The sequence below is a fragment of the Acipenser ruthenus genome, chromosome 4 (assembly GCF_902713425.1).
Source record: "Acipenser ruthenus chromosome 4, fAciRut3.2 maternal haplotype, whole genome shotgun sequence".
Classification (NCBI taxonomy): Eukaryota; Metazoa; Chordata; class Actinopteri; order Acipenseriformes; family Acipenseridae; genus Acipenser; species Acipenser ruthenus.
Genome location: NC_081192.1, coordinates 21,642,383 through 21,661,746, shown reverse-complemented (window position 1 = coordinate 21,661,746; position 19,364 = coordinate 21,642,383). Strand labels below are relative to the sequence as shown.

The window sequence follows — 19,364 nt, the reverse complement described above, 5'->3', positions numbered from 1 at the left end:
TACACTCATACAAGCTCCCCTTACAGGGATCTATTCTTTTTTTTGTCTAGAAAAGTGGAATTGGAAATGTACCCTTGCAGTCCTGTACATTGCAAATTCAGCAATATAATATTTTAATGATGATGTTTATTTCACTGTCAGTACCTCCTCTTTTGAATGCATCCACACACCTATGAAAGAACCCAACATACAATTCATAAGTATAAAAAGCCTAAGCATAGCCCTATCACAAGAAACAGACATTCTGGCATCATCTGAGTCATACACCACACTTTTAAAACTTTGTATTCCTTCAAATAAACATTAACAGACTGCACCCAGAACATTCTGAATGTTGTTTACTTGATAACAGTCAAATGCTGATGTATACTGAGTACCTGTGTAAAAGGTGTCAAATCGGTAAAAATAATTCACTGTTTCGAGTGTCGTTGACTATAATGCATTTTTAAAAAAATAAATAAAAAATTAATTACACACTATATATACAGTACTGTGCAAAAGTTTTAGGCAGGTGTGAAAAAATGCTGTAAAGTAAGAATGCTTTCAAAAATAGACATGTTAATAGTTTATATTTATCAATTAACAAAATGCAAAGTGAGTGAACAGAAGAAAAATCTACATCAAATCAATATTTGGTGTGACCACCCTTTGCCTTCAAAACAGCATCAATTCTTCTAGGTACACTTGCACACAGTTTTTGAAGGAACTCGGCAGGTAGGTTGGTCTAAACATCTTGGAGAACTAACCACAGTTCTTCTGTGGATTTAGGCAGCCTCAGTTGCTTCTCTCTCTTCATGTAATCCCAGACAGACTCGATGATGTTGAGATCAGGGCTCTGTGGGGGCCATACCATCACTTCCAGAACTCCTTGTTCTTCTTTACGCTGAAGATAGTTCTTAATGACTTTCGCTGTATGTTTGGCGTCGTTGTCATGCTGCAGAATAAATTTGGGGCCAATCAGATGCCTTCCTGATGGTATTGCATGATGGATAAGTATCTGCCTGTACGTCTCAGCATTGAGGAGACCATTAATTCTGACCAAATCCCCAACTCCATTTGCAGAAATGCAGCCCCAAACTTGCAAGGAACCTCCACCATGCTTCACTGTTGCCTGCAGACACTTATTCGTGTACCGCTCTCCAGCCCTTCGGCGAACAAACTGCCTTCTGCTACAGCCAAATATTTCTTTATATTTTTTTAGTCAAATTTTGGCTCATCAGTCCAGAGCACCTGCTGCCATTTTTCTGCACCCCAGTTCCTGTGTTTTCGTGCATAGTTGAGTCGCTTGGCCTTGTTTCCACGTCGGAGGTATGGCTTTTTGGCCGCAAGTCTTCCATGAAGGCCACTTCTGACCAGACTTCTCCGGACAGTAGATGGGTGTACCAGGGTCCCACTGTTTTCTGCCAATTCTGAGCTGATGGCACTGCTGGACATCTTCCGATTGCGAAGGGAAGTAAGCATGATGTGTCTTTCATCTGCTGCAGTAAGTTTCCTTGGCCGACCACTGCGTTTGGCTGTTCCTCACCCAGTTTTATTCCTCCTACACAGCTGTTTCTGTTTCAGTTAATGATTGTGTTTCAACCTACATATTGAATTGATGATCATTAGCACCTGTTTGGTATAATTGTTTAATCATACACCTGACTATATGCCTACAAAATCCCTGACTTTGTGCAAGTGTACCTAGAAGAATTGATGCTGTTTTGAAGGCAAAGGGTTTTCACACCAAATATGGATTTGATTTAGATTTTTCTTCTGTTCACTCACTTTGCATTTAGTTAATTGATAAATATAATCTATTAACATGTCTATTTTTGAAAGCATTCTTACTTTACAGCATTTTTTCACACCTGCCTAAAACTTTTGCACAGTACTGTGTATATATATATATATATATATATATATATATATAGTGTATATTTAAATATTTAATGCATTATAGTCAGGGGAATACAATTTAAAATTAATTGTAATGCTTTGCTGCCATAAACACAGCCCTCCTAGCTCAATAATGTTATTATAATTATTGATATGTAAACAAAACTAACTAAAAATAAAACATGATACCCTCACACTTCAATTATCACCTGACACAAGGCGGTCATTACTATCCAGTCATGACGGCTCAATTTGTTCCTTATGAAATAACCATATATAATCCAATTACTTATGACGTTATGAGTGCAGTAAATTAAAACAAGAAACCAGGGGTTTTAATTCGTACTTGTCAAATAAATCTCTGCGGGTGGAATTGATTGCACTGTCAACCCTTTGAGTTGCATCATGAAAGGATGGTTCAACAAAGCTGTCACCCACACGCTTTCCCTCTCGAACTGAAAGTGAAAAAAAGAATGTTTCATTTGGTTAAAATACTCGTTTACACGAAGGTGAAATAAACAATATACTCTGTCTACATGTAGCTGACAAACATTTGCTTTCTGTAATTAGTTTTTATACTGTTACAATCTTGTTGCTTTCATTATAAACATTCATTCAAAATATTTAACCCTACAACACTTTCCTTTAAATTAAATCTTGACTTTTTTGTAACTTTTTATAACCTTCCTATGTACTATTAAAGTGTTATTATCATAACCCTGGTTCCCTGAAATAGAAATGTAACCGAATGGGTATTTACCTCCTAAAGACCCGAATTCTGAATATTGTTTACCAAAGCTGCTCTTTGAGCCTGTGACGCTGTTGTGACCCCGCCCCCAAGGGATCAAAAGCACTGTGCTCACAGATCTCTGCGTCATTTTTCCATATCATGGACACAGCAACCTTGAAGGTTAATGGTTATAATTATATTTCATGGAACCAGGGTTATGATAATAACCCAAAGTTCCCTTTCAAGTACGAAATGTAACCATTATCGAATGTGTGAGTGTACTAAAGCCGTCACAAGGGCAAGATTGCTACAAGGCTAAGCCGAAGCCTACCCTGTCCATTACCATTCAGAACCCCAGTAACAAGTAGCTAGGGTGAAAAAATTGAGGGAATTTCACCTCTATGTCTGTGTTGTAAGGGTCGACTGGGAAGCCGCCCTTAACACTCCAACAGTCATTAACAGTTCCAAAAAACAGGGTTTTGAGGATCCACAACATTCAGTATGTAGAACCTAGTGAAGGTATGGGGAGTAGCCCACACCACTGCATTGCATGTCCTTGACAGAAGTTGTCCTTGCCCACGAAATTGCAAGGCCCCTGGTGGAATGGGCAGTGAGCTTTTCTGGAGGGGGCAAGTTGGCCAGTTCATAGGCAGTCCTGACCGTGTCTGTTATCCACTTGGACAGCCGCTGCTTAGACAGGGCAGAGGGCACAGTGGGTTGATTTCTGGGGGGCAACAAGGTCTATCTCTGCTCTCCCAAATCTCTCCCAGTTGAGGCTCACCACCTCAGGTGAAGCATCCTAGTGATAAGGGTGGGAAGATAAACCTGGAGAGAATTCATTTGAGGAGAGCAGGTCGAACACTCCAGTGAGCCTGGAGTGACTGAACAGATGTGTGTTCAGAGAAGTGCTGTATTTTATTGTTATTTTCAAGTTTATTTTTGTTTATTTATTCATGTGTTTTTAAAACTGCCAACACTTCTTCAAGGGGGGCTTCAATGAAATCTCACTTGTGGCATTTTAAACCTGACTTCGGACTGTTTCTTGCCACCTGCAATAGCCACTTGACCACAATACTTTACACAGGGCATGATGCAAGGAGCAAGCAATGCAATGTACAGTAAACAGTTGCTGCTTCAATCTGCTTATATATATCAACCAGGTGGGTCAAGACCCAAATGGGACCGGTTTGGTAGGAGACCGGTGACCTCTGCACTGGGGTCGGTAGCAGGTTGGAACCGGGTCAGTTCAGTCCCGGTTCGGTGTATTTAACACTGGGTCGGTACTGGTGCTCACAAATACGCAAAATAGAAAACTGGTTCAGTGATTCGCTTCATCTCACATAAAAAAATTGTAAAAGCACATAAAATGCAAAATATATAGATATGCGTAACAATTATACTTATCTGAACAAGACTCTCCCTCAGGTCAGTCTTTAATGGAAAAATGGTGCAGAGACCTTGGGGGGTGGGGTCACGACTGCATCACAGGCTGAAAGATCAGCTTTGGTAAACAATATTCAGGATTCGGTCTTTAGGAGTTAAATACCAATTCGGTAATGGTTACATTTCGTACTTGAAAGGGAACCCCCTGCAGTGTTTATAAGAAACACATTACTTTACTTTTGCTGTATCCAGCATTTTTTCTTCAATATATTCCTGATTTGTTTTGATATTTTTATAGAGAAAGATCATATTTCTTCTAATCATCCAGTTCCTGCAACAATGTGAAAATGAATGGCATATTGTGGGAACAGAAAATCAGCATTGTTGCAGGAGATCTGGATACACTGATCCTCAGGAAAGTTTTTATTTCCCCTGGTGAATGCTCCCAATTAAATGTTGAAAAATGTGTTGCCGAGATAAGTTTTATGACAAGTGATGTGTGATTAAAAACATCAATATGTAAAAAAATATAACGCTGCAATAAGGACAAGAGACACAGCAAAGGTAACAGAATGTGTCTCTTGTACGTTTTGCAGGAGGTTCTGTAATACTTTAATTCCATGCTGTTTAAGACATTTCAGACATTAGGGGCAAGTTGGGTATTCTGTAATTCATATGTATATAAGTAAATATGTATGACATTCACACATTCTACAGCATGTCTTCCTTAATGAAATTCACAGTGGCACAATATTACTTACCTGTAATGCTTAGCACCATGCTAGTTGTTGACTGACCAATGGTATTCCGTGCCATACACTCATACCTCCCCCTGTCTGCTTGACCAATATCCGTAATAGTAAGAGTTCCTTCAGTGCTGACACGGAACTTTCCACTTTCTGTGATTTGAACACCATCCTGGTAAAGAAAAGCAATTTATAGTTTAGTGTGAAATTCCCACCGTTAAAACTGGATATTTTCTAAATAACATATTTCTATATTGGGATAGTAGGTCATCAGCTGACTTAGGATTTAAAACATCTCTTAGCTTGCACTCCTGCGCTTTGACCACTAGGCCACACTACATCCATTGCAATCCTTTGATTTATTCAACACTTACTACATATCATACAATAGTATACTGTTCTAGAAAAAATGTTAAAAAATAATGAAGTCCTATCACTAGAAAATTGTATTCATAAGCTTCAGGTCGGATTGGTTAGCAATTAAATAAAAACTGAAAATGTTTTCGTTTTAGAATTGTTAATAATGATGCTGGTTGTGTCAAATAATTGCAATCTGGCGTTCATATCAATTAATTGTTATAAAGGGGGAGGATCCCAACTTTTGTCCAGGTAATGGAAGGCTGAGGTTCTCCTTCAGCACTACAGGGTATCTCCACATCCTGGCCCACTTCAGCCACAGCATCTTGTGGCTCATGGGTAAACAATGGCAGGGCTGCAATGCAAATTCAAATAATAATAATAACTATTATTATTATTATTATTATTATTATTATTATTATTATTATTATTATTATTATCACTATTACAAATTGTACAATTTCAGTTTTGTTTGTTGTATCCAAAGACTGTTTTAGTCTTTTTCACTGTGTTTATTGCTACATAAACAGTTGAACACATACCTTACATTTTGCTTCCACTTAAACGTGTACAAAGTGAACATCCATTAGCTGACAACAAGTCTTATACATCTACTGTAGCTACATTGATGAACCTGTGTATTCATGTAAGTTACTAGAGTAGGTAACACAAATACATTTTTAAATATTGAAAAGATATCTGATTGTAAAGAAGCTGCTTAACCTGTTAGCTGGCTGGTAATGTTTTTCATTACTGGCATTATCTGCTTGGGGTAAAAGTTTTTTTTTGTATTTTTTATTATTATTCCCTGTAGTAGAAATGTACTACTTCAAAGTCATGAAATGTAAATATTAGGCTAGTTTTTTCAATGCATACAAACAAACAAAAAAGCATTACCTTACACAACTACTCACTCATTATCTTTAATATTGCACATTTTTATACATTAAAAGGATAACAATACATACCATGGATACCGAAAATATAGGCAAACATTTTATCATATTCATTTGATCAGACTACAATATATTAGTAGCATGTGTATATAACAAATGTTGACATCAGCATGTTAAGTGAATTCAGGGTTGCATTATCTCACATTCAGAACAGATGTACAAAAGGATAATGCCAAATGAGCCATTTTACCTTTGGGTTGCACAGTCAGCTGCACCGGCAATCTCTTCACTCCAGCCACACTGACTGCCTGGCATTCATATTGCCCCTGATCGTGTAGGGCCACATGAATGATCCGCAGGGTACCCGATGACAACACAGCATGCCGTCTGTCATTGGGCAGCTGAGCCCCTGTGTAGTTGGGAAATAGGTCAATAGAGTCAACATGACTAATGCAGAATGTCTACAACCATTAAACAAAACTTCTTTACATTACCCATTACATTACTTTACTCAGGTTTGGAAATTTTATTCATTTTACAAAAACAGGTTATTAGATGACCATCCACCATATGTACATAAAAGTGTAACATAAGCACAGACATATATGACCATAATATGCCTGCCCATCCAATAATTGGTTTGAGTCTCCAGATGACTGTCCCTCCCTAATCCAGCTGAGATGACTGATACAGTGCTCACAATCAGTAACTTTACTGGGATTAAACTATAGTGCCTGTCTAACTCTTTTCACTTTGAAACCACATTTTCATTCATCAAATGTTAATCAGAGATTAATAGATATTATAAAGCTCACATATTGTCTAAGCCAATCAGGAACCAAGTAGAGAAGTCATTATCCTAGACAAAGACCAACTAACCTAAAAACACATTTAGCAGTTTAAAATATCCTCTGCAGAGGTCAATATCTTTAGATACTTCCCCTTGGCTTGGGACACCTAACTGACACTTGGTCAATTAATGCACCAATTTACCACTTTGCCAGAATTTGCCTGACAGTTTTTAAAATAGCAAGTGCAAAAAGTGCTCAGTTGGTGTGGGCTTTCTATATAAAAAAAACTCAGACGATCAACACAGCCTTGGTACCCTATTTACTCTGCCTATCAAAAAACTTTATTGTGCTGCTTCAGATTTGAGAAGCGAGTCAGTCGGGGTCTGTCTGCCACATGATACAGATCAGGTATATCACTCTAAAATGCCTCACGATTTCCAACACTTGCAAAGGAATTCTTTCGTATAGTGATCAACATTTCGTTTTTCTTTTATGTTGAGATCCTGATAAGTAAATATTGTTGTTTTTTTCTTCATTGTACAACATTCATTTTTTTAAACATTCATTTCTAATTGAAGTGTTTATTCAAGTTAACTTTTGCAATGTGTCTATGGCCCTTTGTTTATTGCGAATGCACGACAATGGAAAAAAACAAAACAAAACACAATCTCTAGTGTTTTTGCCTCAAATACACAATACTGTATGGCACATTTGCTTTGTAATGAATTCACTAGGATAAAGTAAGCCCTTCACAACATATTTTTACTTCTGGAATATTTGTCTTCTTTAATACAGTGTTACACATCACGGCTCCAACGTTTTGCAAATGATCGAATATTAGAATATTTGTCTGAATCTTGAATGGATATCCGAACATGAAAACTATCATATCAGAGTTTATTTGACTTTTAACAAACTAAAGTATCCAACTCAGAATGTTTGCATGACTGCTGCATTCTATTAACAAAAAAAGAAAAAGTATATGACCCAGACAATTAAATATTTGGGACATTCTTACAACATGAGTTTCAGAAGTCGACCAATTTAAAAACGTATAGCTGCCCTCAACATAATCACACAATGACAAACACATATTTATGTGCACAAGCTTGCAGTGAACCTGTTACACCTATAACTTGTAAATGGCTTGTTGAATTGATTTGAACATTTGTATAAATTTAAAATAATGGTGACAGAATAATACACACACAACTAGAGCTTGTTATTACAAAGTGTACCTCCTAAAACACCCACCGGCTATTAATACAGTATTTAGCAAGTGCATATTTGCATTTTCCCCCTTCTAATCTTGTTTTTATGAAAGACATTATGATTAATACATGTTAAACATTTATGCAGTACAGTATATGCATATGTTGTATTTGTATTAAATGGTGTAACATGCGCATATCTAATGCTACATTTTTAAATTGACAATTCTGAATCATAAAACTAATTCCATTGTGTGACCCTGAGCAAGTCACTTAACCTCCTTGTGCTCTGTCTTTCAGGTGAGACGTAATTGTAAGTGACTCTGCAGCTGATGCATAGTTCACACACCCCAGTCTCTGTAAGTTGCCTTGGATAAAGGCGTCTGCTAAATAAATAATAAACAATGTGTGAACGTTTAACAGTCTCAAAAGGTCTATGATTATTATTAATGCATATAATTCTTTCATTGAGAAAGTATAAATCACAGAGTAATGAAGTACTAGACTGGAAACATTCATAACTGTACCAGACACTACAGAGAATTTTTTTTTTTTTTTAATTTGAAAAGTTAATAATGACCTTATTCTTTCTGTTTTGCATCATTTGGCAAATGAGAAAGAAAGAAGTGCTGACGCTGTGAAACTGAATTAAAAGACAAAGACAAAGCAGTCAGGCATTCTTGTAATGTGTTCTGGCCACAACAAGATAATCAGCTAGTGTGTCCCTGGTGAGAGAGGTACTGTATCCGGAGAATGGGGAATATGTTTTATGGTTAGGCCAGACCTAATATATACATTTTCGTTGGAATTGCTGTTCCTGTGTGTGTGTGTTTGTGGAACATCTAAAAGTGACATTTCATTAATTCACGGGTCGGAGCTAGGCCACCTACTGTAATGTTTAGGACATAAAAGTTAGTAACAAATAGAACATATAAAGAGAGAGGCTCCGTCCTTCGAAGGCCCTACGCATATAAAGGGGGGTTCCATCATTGAGGAGACCCGACAAACAGGAGGGGGGGGGTCACTGTCTCTGAGATGACCCGACATGTGAAGAGGGGTCACCGTCTCTGAGATGACACGACATGCGAAGAAGCTCGCGAACCAGAAAGAAAACACATTGATTAGTATTATTAACACGTAAAAGCGGTTCCAGCTCTTCAGTGGCCCAACACATGCAGTAGGGGGGTTCTGTCGCTGAGGAGACCCGACAAACAGGAGGGGGCCACCGTCTTTGAGGAGACCCGACAAACAAGAGGGGTTCCACCGCTTGGGGCCCTCACATAAATAGAGGCATCAGTACCTGAAAGAGAAGAAGACAAGGAATCATGCATGCTAAAGGAGGGGTTTGGCCGGGGGTCCCTTCTGACTATGTGAAGACCCTCCACACAGTAGAAAGGAAAAACCCCCTTTCATTTTTACTTATTTTCTTTTTTAGAAGGAAACCTTTTGTGGCCCAGGCGGATAGGTTGTCCCCACTGTGGACATATTAGCAATAGACTGATGGGCAGATGCTATTTCAGCTGGTGAAGAACGAATGTAAGCTTTGACTGCTGATGAGGTCCAGCATCCCATATTTTTTATTAGATGTTGGTTAATCTTTGCCCTTGCTGCTGAAGTGGCTGCCCCGATTCTGTGGAAACCAAAGTAGAGAGTCGAGAACAAAACCAATGTCTTGAGACAACAGACCCGCTTGCATTGATGAATCGGGGGTCAGAAGGAGTTTTGGGTTTACGTTCTGAAATGTATTTCAACATGGAAGCATATGGGCATAGAGGTTGTTTTTTTTTGGTTTTTTTTACAATGGACTGGCTTGAATTGAAGAACAAAGGGTCAGAGGATGAAATGGCCTTGCTTTCTGAAATGTACTTCAGTACGGAAGTGTAGGGGCACAGAGGAGAGTTGATTATTGAAAGCTGAATACACTGTCCTTGTCGCAGCTGATCTGTTTTTGAAATCCGAAGGAATAGGATGAAATAGGAATATTGAATGAGCTTCAGGTCACTGCAGCGGATACCTACAGTAGGAAAGTTGGAAATATAAGTTACTGTATATTAGGGGCATCTCAAAACCCCAAAGGCATATGATTTCCATAGTTAAATCGTCAAATGGAGAAAAGCAGCCTTGGCGGAGAAAGTAATCAAGTTGCCTAGAATGACTATAGAGATAGCCAGGCAAGCAGGTGGAGCCGGAGAGCACTTGTAAATTCCTCACAAGAAGAAAGGAACAACTGGGATTCATAGTATAGTTAGAGAAGCGATAGACATCAAGTGAAATTGCCAGATGTAAAGATTCTTTTGCATGAACTATGAAAGCCATGATCTAGTCCTGGTTAAATGGAGTAGCATTAATCCTGCTTTGGGAACAGAAAATCAATAGAGGGGTGATGGAAGTAGCAAGTGCTGTAGCCATGTATGCTTGCGCTGTATTGAGTAGTCTGTTGAAAGTTAGGTTCAGTTAAAAATTAGGTGGCTGAACTGGGATGTCACTGCTGGAGTTGGCAGAGCTGTAGGGACCAGACTAAAATCTGGAAATCGCTGTAGTAATTGCATAACAGGTGAACTGGAAGGATAATATGAACTGTAGATTTGTTTTCACACATGAAAAGTATTCATTTCTCTGATCAAAGATGACCCCATATATGTGCTGCTGTGACTGTTGGGTATATCTGAAGAAGAGCTGTGGATTTGAGATGCAGTAATAGGTTTTCAATTTCTAGTGACAAAAAAACAAACAAAAAAAACTAGAAAACCATTAAATTGTTAAAAAAAAAAACCCTCCAAATCTCTTAAATGAAGCATTCGTAAATACGACCACATCGAGAGGTGCTGAAATGAAATCATCATAGAATACAGACAGGCTGTTCCAATGCTGAATGAGAGCCGACCACATTTAACTGTCTTTTCTAGCTTCTGATGAAATATTTATGTAGGAATCCAAGTTTTTTGCTGTTGATGAAAGAGCAAGTAAATCGAAATATGAAATGTCCGACCTTGGGGAAAATGTGAATTACGAATGCGAATTAGGGGAACGAATATAGTCGAGTTTAGATATAGGGGGCTTGTTTAAAACATCCAGTGCCAGTATGATTCCTAGAAATTGCAGTGGCTAAACAGATCGTTTCCATCTTAAAAATGGCAAACAAGGAGAGGTAGATGATGGCTCTTAAAGATCCCACGCAGGCAGAGACGAACAGCTGGAATGGAATGTAGTGTTGAAGGAACGGATATCACATAATACTGATGTTGGATTTTAGATAAGTAGACTTTGATAGTGAAAGAGTCCTTGGAATGAACAATAAAAAACGAGAATCCAATCTTGATCGTAAGGGGTTGAGGAAATCCATTTTAGTTCAGAAATTGTTGAGAAAAGTACTAGGATTATCTAGTTGAAGGGTGAGAGTAGTGTAGATGCCATGCAACCTGGGCTGAATCCAGGAGATTACTAAGGAGAGATTTAGTTGAATAGATGATTTGATTGCAAAGCTTCCAGAGGCGTTGGATGAGCTGCAGACTTTATTATGGAATCTGGATATCTGTATCTGAGCTAACACACCGGCCATGTTATTATGAGTACCGGGAAGTGGTGTTTTGAATAAAAAGGACTGGAAACTGAAATCCACATTAGACGACAGAGAAGTTGCATGACCAGTAACAAAGAGGACCGGTCAAGAGGGCTGAAGAATGATACAAATACAAATGCTGGGGCAGATTTAGGCAGATTTAGGCAGATTGATACAAAGTGTGCAGTGGATCGTATCCCTGCAGGCGTTTGCTCTAAGGTTGCTGCAGATGTAGATTTGCTGCAAAACCTGTTGAACTGATCGGGAACAGTCTATGATTGCATTATCCATCGTGAGGTAAGGAGGCTGCTTTCAATTATACTAATAGTTCTTCAATGTCTGCTGGCAGCTCCACACATTAATTATTAGCCTTTTAAAGTAAACATTTCAAACCAAGCTCCAGGTAATAATGATTTGGAAAAAAGATCTCTTGTCCGGATGAAAAGCAAATTGAAAGTTTCAGTTGATCATAATAAACAATGTAAAAAAATAAATGATTTGCTTAGACATCTCACATTATCATATTTGTATAGAAACTCAAAGCATCCAGACGGTTCCCTAGTGATACAGTAATCAGCTGCAAAGCTTTGGACCATGCAGTTGTGTAGTTGAGCCGGAATGCTCCGGAACACTGTTCTGGTTCTATTTCCAGGGTACACTTTTTCAACATCAAAATTCCATACTTTTTCCAGACTTCCATTTGTTTTTCCCAGACTTGTGTTTTAGTTAGTTTCTACTAGTTTTTCGATAGTTATCCACATGGACGGGCAGCCGCAGAGCATTATAGCTTTTTGATCCACAGCAGAAGTTGCACCTGGTTTTCTAAAAGTATTTGCCAGAATCTGGAGGTGCATATTTGGCAAGAGACAATGCAGGTATGCAAAAGAGAAGTAAGATACAATCTAAGAAATGTCCAATATTTGAGAACTATGTTGCATTATTTACAAAGAGAATATAAAAAGTTGTATACTGCAAGTATACTTGTGCCAAAGTAGGATACTATAATGGTACTTCTTTACACCATCTGTTAAATGTTGAACACTATGGGAGGAGAAAAATAACAAAAATGAAATAACAAATGTGCACACATTATATATTAAAATGTGCAAGTGTCGTATGTTAAACATACAAGTCAAATACTAAATACAGTACACCCTCGCTATAACAACCCTGTTTGGGTCCAGAGCCTTTTGTTCGCTATAGTAAAAGGACAATCCAAAACTAACAATGTAAGCTGCTGGAGTAGGTTAAGGAAGTCACCTTGGATAAAGGCATTAGCTAAATTATTAATAATATTAGTACTGTTTTTATTCTTTGATTTTCTTTACTATTACAGTATTTGTCACTACTACCACTAATAATAATAATAATAATAATAATAATAATAATAATAATAATAATAATAATAATATTGTGAATAAAAGTAGAATTACAAGTACAGTACTACAGTACCTATTTGTGGCGTGCTGCATCCAGCATTCTGGCTATATCCTATTAGTTGAAGAACACAGTACACCGCCCCCCCTCCCACCCCCCCACCCCCCCAAAAAAAAGCGCATCAAAGTTTCAGTTTTGTTTCAATTGCAAATGTTAATTTAATCTTGGTTCTCTTGGTTCCTTATTTAAAAATCAATGTTGCTTTGCATAGAGCTGTACGAGCCAACATCAGCAGCAGTTTTATTTTATTTATTTTTTTTAAATCAGTATTTAATCGTATAATGAAGGCCATCTAGCGAGGATGGAAATAGTATATCTACACTCGGCTGACGGTTTGGACCCGAGACTGTTGCTGCACTCGGTACTGTAAGTTACAAGCAAGCACCATACAGTTAAATAAAATGACAGGTACATTTTATTAATCACATTAAAGAAATGAAAAAAGCGATGTTAACATGCTAAATTTATACACACCATAGTCAGGACGTTGTCAGGGGTGTTACATGGGGCAATCCTCGCGGAATTTGGTCGCAAGCAATATAGTTGCTACTACTAGCAAATTGCCTAGACAGTTGACACTAGCGCTGCTGACCCGCTTTCAAGATCAATTATTATTAATAATAAAAAATAACCACAGAATTACTTTCATTCTCCCGTGATACTAGTAAAATTCCAGACATTTTCAAGACTTTCATAATGGAGACATGTTTTTTCAAGCATTTTCAAGCCCTGGAAATCAGTCTGGCATTTTTCCATACTTTTTCCAGACTTCCAGACTAGCGTACGAACACTGTATTTCCTACAGGCAGTAGTGGTGTAGTGGAGCCGGAACACGCACAATTAATAGGCAAGCTAAGTCACATGACTCACATCTCCCACACAACTGTCTGATGCAGTCAGTAGTCCTCTTGATGTAATGAAAAGAACATTAGGAACTTCTTTCATTATGAACTTTAGAAGGCTAAAAATACCGATGAAGACAACAGCAACAGCGCATCGACTACGGCTGTAGACACAAACACAAACAAAGCCACTAACACAAAGACACACAGTAAAGCATTCTGATGAAGAAAGACACTTTGTGGAAATACCTGTAGAAATTAGATAAATGCATTACCTATTATATGTGTTAAAATTAATATAATAATTATTGTCTTGGTGGTGTCTGGTACCGTCAGATTTAGCACTACACCACTGGGACCATGTTGTATATATGTTACACATTTCTTGAACCAGGAAATACTACTATTACTACTACTATTGTTCCAGAAAGTCCAAGGAACAATCTTTTATTTATTTTTATTCTTTTGTAATGTCTGGCCTTGTGACTAAATGACCTTTAAACTTGGCTGGTCCCACTTTACCACCTATCCTCTCTGTATATGTAGATTTGGTTGGACAGAAAGGTCGAAAGGTCACATTGTCACATAATTTGAATGGAATGAGGACGTCTATTCAGTTCTACACAGTCTCCAGAAAAGCCCAAAGCAAGTGTGATGCCAGGGACAGACAGATATAGAGGAAAATAACCTGACACTTGAAACTGCTTGCCTTTAATCACACACAGGCAGATGAAGCTGGACCTATCTGTTACCTGCTTTGGTCCAGGCAATGACAGGAGGTGGATTTCCAACAGCTGCACATTCAAAGTCTACAGAGTGATCTTCTATCACAACTTGATCACTGGGAGTCACTGTAAACCTCGGGGGAGCTGGAGACAAAACAAAATAAAAAATAATAAATGAATAAAAATTCCTTAACACCACAGCGGATGGCATGTTTCTCTGTTTTCAATGTAGCTGTGTAGTGGAAACACCTTTGAAAAATAAACCACAGAGGAAAGATCCATCTACAACACGCAACATTGAAACCACACAGGAAATGACTGGCTAGTAACAGGAACTACACTGACAAGAAGCACTAAAATATTGAAAGAAATTTTGAGCAAGTTAATTGCTCAGTTACAGTATTCCACTGGAAATCACTACTAATGTGTTTAAATGGAAAAGATACACATACAACAAAGTGTTTTACTGCAGGTATGTAGCTATTTAAGAAATGCACTTTTGACATTGCACGATACATTTCCCACCAAATTCAAATCAGATTCAAACATTGTATTATTATTATTATTATTATTATTATTATTATTATTATTAATAATAATAATAATAATAATAATAATAATAATAATAATAATAATAATAATAATAATAATAATAACAACCCAATTCATGCAGCCTACCTTGAACAATGATTTGTGATGATGCCTGAATGGAGTCCTGGTCATTACTGGCATGGCAAATAAACTGACCGTGGTCTTCCAAAGATACATTCTGAATAAAGAGACCTCCTGATAAGGTGATAGTGTACCGGGAGTTGTTTCTGAGATTTCCATTTCCTCTGCTCCAGGTGATTTGTGGCTGGGGGTGCCCTGTAGCACTGCATTCCAAGGTAATGCTGGCACCAACCCGCACCTCTGTGTTCTGTGGCTGTATCACAAAACTGGGTTTGGCTGGAAGAGAATAAGTAAACCCACTGCTGAGATAACTAATTCAGGATTAAAGTACTACTCTGCTTTAAAAAATACTGAATGGGGAAAACAGATATGAAGTAAAAAAAATAGGAATATTGCAGTACATGTGAAATGTATAGTATGTCAAATATTATTATCATTATTTATTTCTTAGCATAAATTTGAGAACCTAAGCAAGAATGGTGAATTTTGGTAAACGGTTTTAAAATTATCAGCAACACATTAGTAAAAAAAAAATGAGGCATGTAGTAGAAAGCATATGAATCTTCAAATGAGAAGAGCTTGCTATTTGGATAAACACTAAGTCACTTCATTGAGCTGTGAGTATTTGCTACTTTCAATTTACAGCGTGAAAAATCTCGCTCTCTAAAGACACATCATCTCTCCAGCTAAACAGCCCAGCGAAAGCTTCTGTGCATAATCCACTGAAAACATCCTTCTCTCTCTAACATTGGACGCTGTAGCTGAACCTGCAGATGCTGAACTGCTGTTCCAGTCCAGTCAGTCTTCTCATTCATCAAAATGAAAGTTTCTTCTTTTGATCCTTCTCTGTGCGTTTTTCAAAGACCACTCGCCTCTGGATCCCCAACTCTCATATGCAGCCCTCTCACTTATTTAGCAGCATCATCCCAGCTGGCCAGGGATGTGAATCTCCCACAATTTTCCTTTATCTAAACCAGCCTCGGGACGGTTTCCTCTACAAGCGGCTATTCTCTACAATACTGACCAACTGTTAAAGACTGGTCCACCAACAATCTCGGGAGAGCATTTTAAATCTGGCATTCAGATCACCACAGGAACCGATTGGAATTGTCCGTTTTATTTCACTGCAACTTTATCGGCACCATTGTCTTTTCCCTTCCCCCTTCAATACAAAGCAAAAACCAGTCACCGAAAGTCCTGCCTTTGGAGTACACTCACTCCATCCGCCATTCCTCTATACAAGCTGTCTATGGTCTGATTCTTCTCCAACTAACTGAGCTCCTCCTACATGGCACAAGGCAGCCCCAGCTCAACGGAGGAAGCTGGTAGTCAACGAGGTGCAAAAGCAGGAGGTGAGGATGAGGTGCATAAAGGCCATTTCCCAGGCCAAGCAGGTCGAATGGATGAGATGGGAGAGTGTGGAACAACGCAAGATTGGCTGGCAAGACCTATGGTCAATGGAACAGAGCAGGATCAGTTTCCTTATCAGGTCAACATATGATGTTCTCCCATCACCACAGAACCTAAACCTCTGGGTAGGAGAGGATCCCTCATGTCCTTTGTGTTCATCACCTGCAACATTAAGGCACATTTTGACAGATGCGAGTTGGCTCTTAGCCAAGGACGGTTTACTTGGCGCCATGAACAGGTGCTGAAATGTTTGGCCTTAGCATTGGAAGACAACCGTAACATGACCAATAAGTTGCCACCTGTTCCATCAAAACATTACCACACAAAAGACAACATTCCTCCGCCCAGGAGAGCAACCATCAAGAAAAGGTGTTAAAACCAATCCTCGCCCAGGACAACTGGAAGCTGCTAGAGACTGGAAAATGCTGGCAGATGTTGGTCAACGGCTTATTTTTCCACCTGAGATTGCAACCACTAACCTTCGACCAGATATTGTCTTGTGGTCCGGATCAGCACGCCTTGTTCATCTGGTAGAGTTAACAAGTGCCATGGGAGAATGCTGTAGATGAGGCGTATGAGAGGAAGAAACTGTGGTATGCTCAACTAGCCACTGAAGCGGAACAGCGAGGATGGAAAGTCCGGGTTTACCCAGTGGAGGTGGGTTGTTGAGGATTTGTGGCACACTCTACAACCCGGTTTCTCAGAGACGTCGGATTCAGTGGCCAAGAGTTGCGTCGCACAGTGAAGAACTTATCTGAAGCAGCAGAGAGGAGCAGCAACTGGCTGTGGTTGAGTCGGAAAGATTCTGGCTGGGGATCTCAAGCACAATAGAAAGAAAGAAACGCTGATGTATGGGTAAGTAAGCTGGGCTGAGTTGAGTGGGGGACGGAGGGGGGTGATGCTGGGACACCAGAATCACCGTCGAGCCCTCTTGAGGTGTCGTGGGCTAGTCGACGAAACACTGAGGATGGAAGGTACCCACTTGAAGACCCCAGAGATGTACCCTACTTAGCTCAATCCAGACGGTTGTCATGCTGATGCGCTGGGGAGACCACACTGTGGTTGATCCCCAGAGCCAGCATCGCAGCCGTTGTGTGTGCTGATGCGCTAGGGAGGCAATAAGCTGATCCCTGGAGCCAGCATTACACTTCAGCCATCAACACCAGCCATCAACACCAGACAGAAGGATATCTACATCATCATATGGAAGGAAGCGCAAATGGATGGAGATACAGATGGATCACATTAGTTTACTGTAAAGCTACGTCTTAGTTGGTGCTTATCTTGGCGAGAGCCGAGTTCAAATTAGCATGAAATTTTAACATCTACTGTAATGGAAATCATGGCTCCCTTGCAGCTGCCCAGGATATTAAAAAATGTGTCTGTGTCTTTCCTAACTGCACCTTCATAGTATTGTTCACTAAATCAATCAGTCAGTTCAGCCTCGATTCACCAAGAAACGAAGGAGAAAGGTTAAAAAAAAAAAAGTTCTTGCCTCCAGGTGCTGTTTTACCTGATCCATTTGCTTCAAGCGATTCATTCTCCAAAATGTGCTGCCAAATCACTATCACATCAAGCAAATCATTCTACCACTCAACACCAGTTTCTTCAGTCATTGATTGTCTGGATGCGCTTGAAAATCAGATCACTCACCTGAAACCATCAGCCTCCCTCCCCCTGCACCAGCTGCAGCAGCTGCTCCAGTCACGCCTATCACTTTTGCTGTTCCTGTTGCTCCCCAGCTGCGCTGAGCTGTCAATCTTCACCCTGCTAGTGCTTCCAGATCTGCCTCCTCCTCTACTGGCAGTCTCTCTCTTCACTGCTATTAAGCAACATTATTGAAGGCTCACCGGTTCACATGCTAGTTCCTTCAGCTCATTTGTTCCTCAATTCAGCGATCTGTTGTTCAATTAAATTAATCCCTGCATAATCTTCTCGCCTCCATCCGAGACTACACAGCTGCTTCCCTCGCGCCTTCCACCCTCTCCACCACGTCAGGATGGTCCGGTTGAAGTTGGTGAAGGCGGATCTCCCCTTCAAATAGGAATGTATTCTGCAGTACTTGTCCTTCTATATAGGTGCAGCAACCTCAGCAGCCAAAATCAATGTCCACCAACACCTCCATGCAATGGAGTCTTATATTAATTCCTCTCTCCATGATATTTATTTTGCCCAACAGAGTATAAGAGGTGAAGCCTTGGAAGTCTAGTCGCGCCATCCTCCCTCAGCATTGGTGACCCTTGCAAGCCGGGGAGTCTAGATTTCTTTACATCTTTTTGATTCGTCCACTATCCTATTAATTTAATTTCCCCTTGGGGTGGGAGTAACGCTTGATTTCCAGCCTTGGAGGTCGGTTGGTCTGGTCTCTCCTTCGCGAGAGCAGCTCTCCGCAAGCCAAGGGTAAACCCTGTGGCCTTTTCTGTGTCATAAGCACTTTTCTCCCATTTCAATTCCTGAACGCTCCAGAGGAAATGTTAGAAATATATTGCCCAGTTGATTTAAAATGTAAAAAGTAAGCAGTATGTTTAACAATATAAAGCTGTGATACAGGCTGCATGGGACACAGCAATGGTAATGCAATTTGTTTCTTGCATTACTTTGCAACGTATTCTGTAACACATTCATATTAGAGAGATGTGCAATTTGTGTTATTTTAGTTTTATAGGACATTTTCCTTGTCACACTGTTGGGGATGAACATTTATGGGTTTGGGTTTGGCTGCTCTCC

General features: G+C 39.3%; 1 protein-coding gene across 3 annotated transcripts in view; it reads right to left on the bottom strand.

The window, feature by feature from the left end:
• The window catches only part of LOC117399314 (peroxidasin homolog), a 105,275-nt gene that overhangs the window by 20,205 nt on the left and 65,706 nt on the right, over positions 1 to 19,364 (bottom strand). For all 3 annotated transcript variants that reach the window (XM_033998407.3, XM_059022184.1, XM_033998408.3), the window contains 6 exons: positions 15,234 to 15,503; positions 14,583 to 14,699; positions 6,241 to 6,399; positions 5,337 to 5,449; positions 4,753 to 4,909; positions 2,225 to 2,333 (listed from right to left, as the gene is read on the bottom strand). In XM_033998407.3, coding sequence (XP_033854298.2) covers positions 2,225 to 2,333; positions 4,753 to 4,909; positions 5,337 to 5,449; positions 6,241 to 6,399; positions 14,583 to 14,699; positions 15,234 to 15,503 — 925 coding nt within the window. The remainder of the gene's footprint in view (positions 1 to 2,224; positions 2,334 to 4,752; positions 4,910 to 5,336; positions 5,450 to 6,240; positions 6,400 to 14,582; positions 14,700 to 15,233; positions 15,504 to 19,364) is intronic.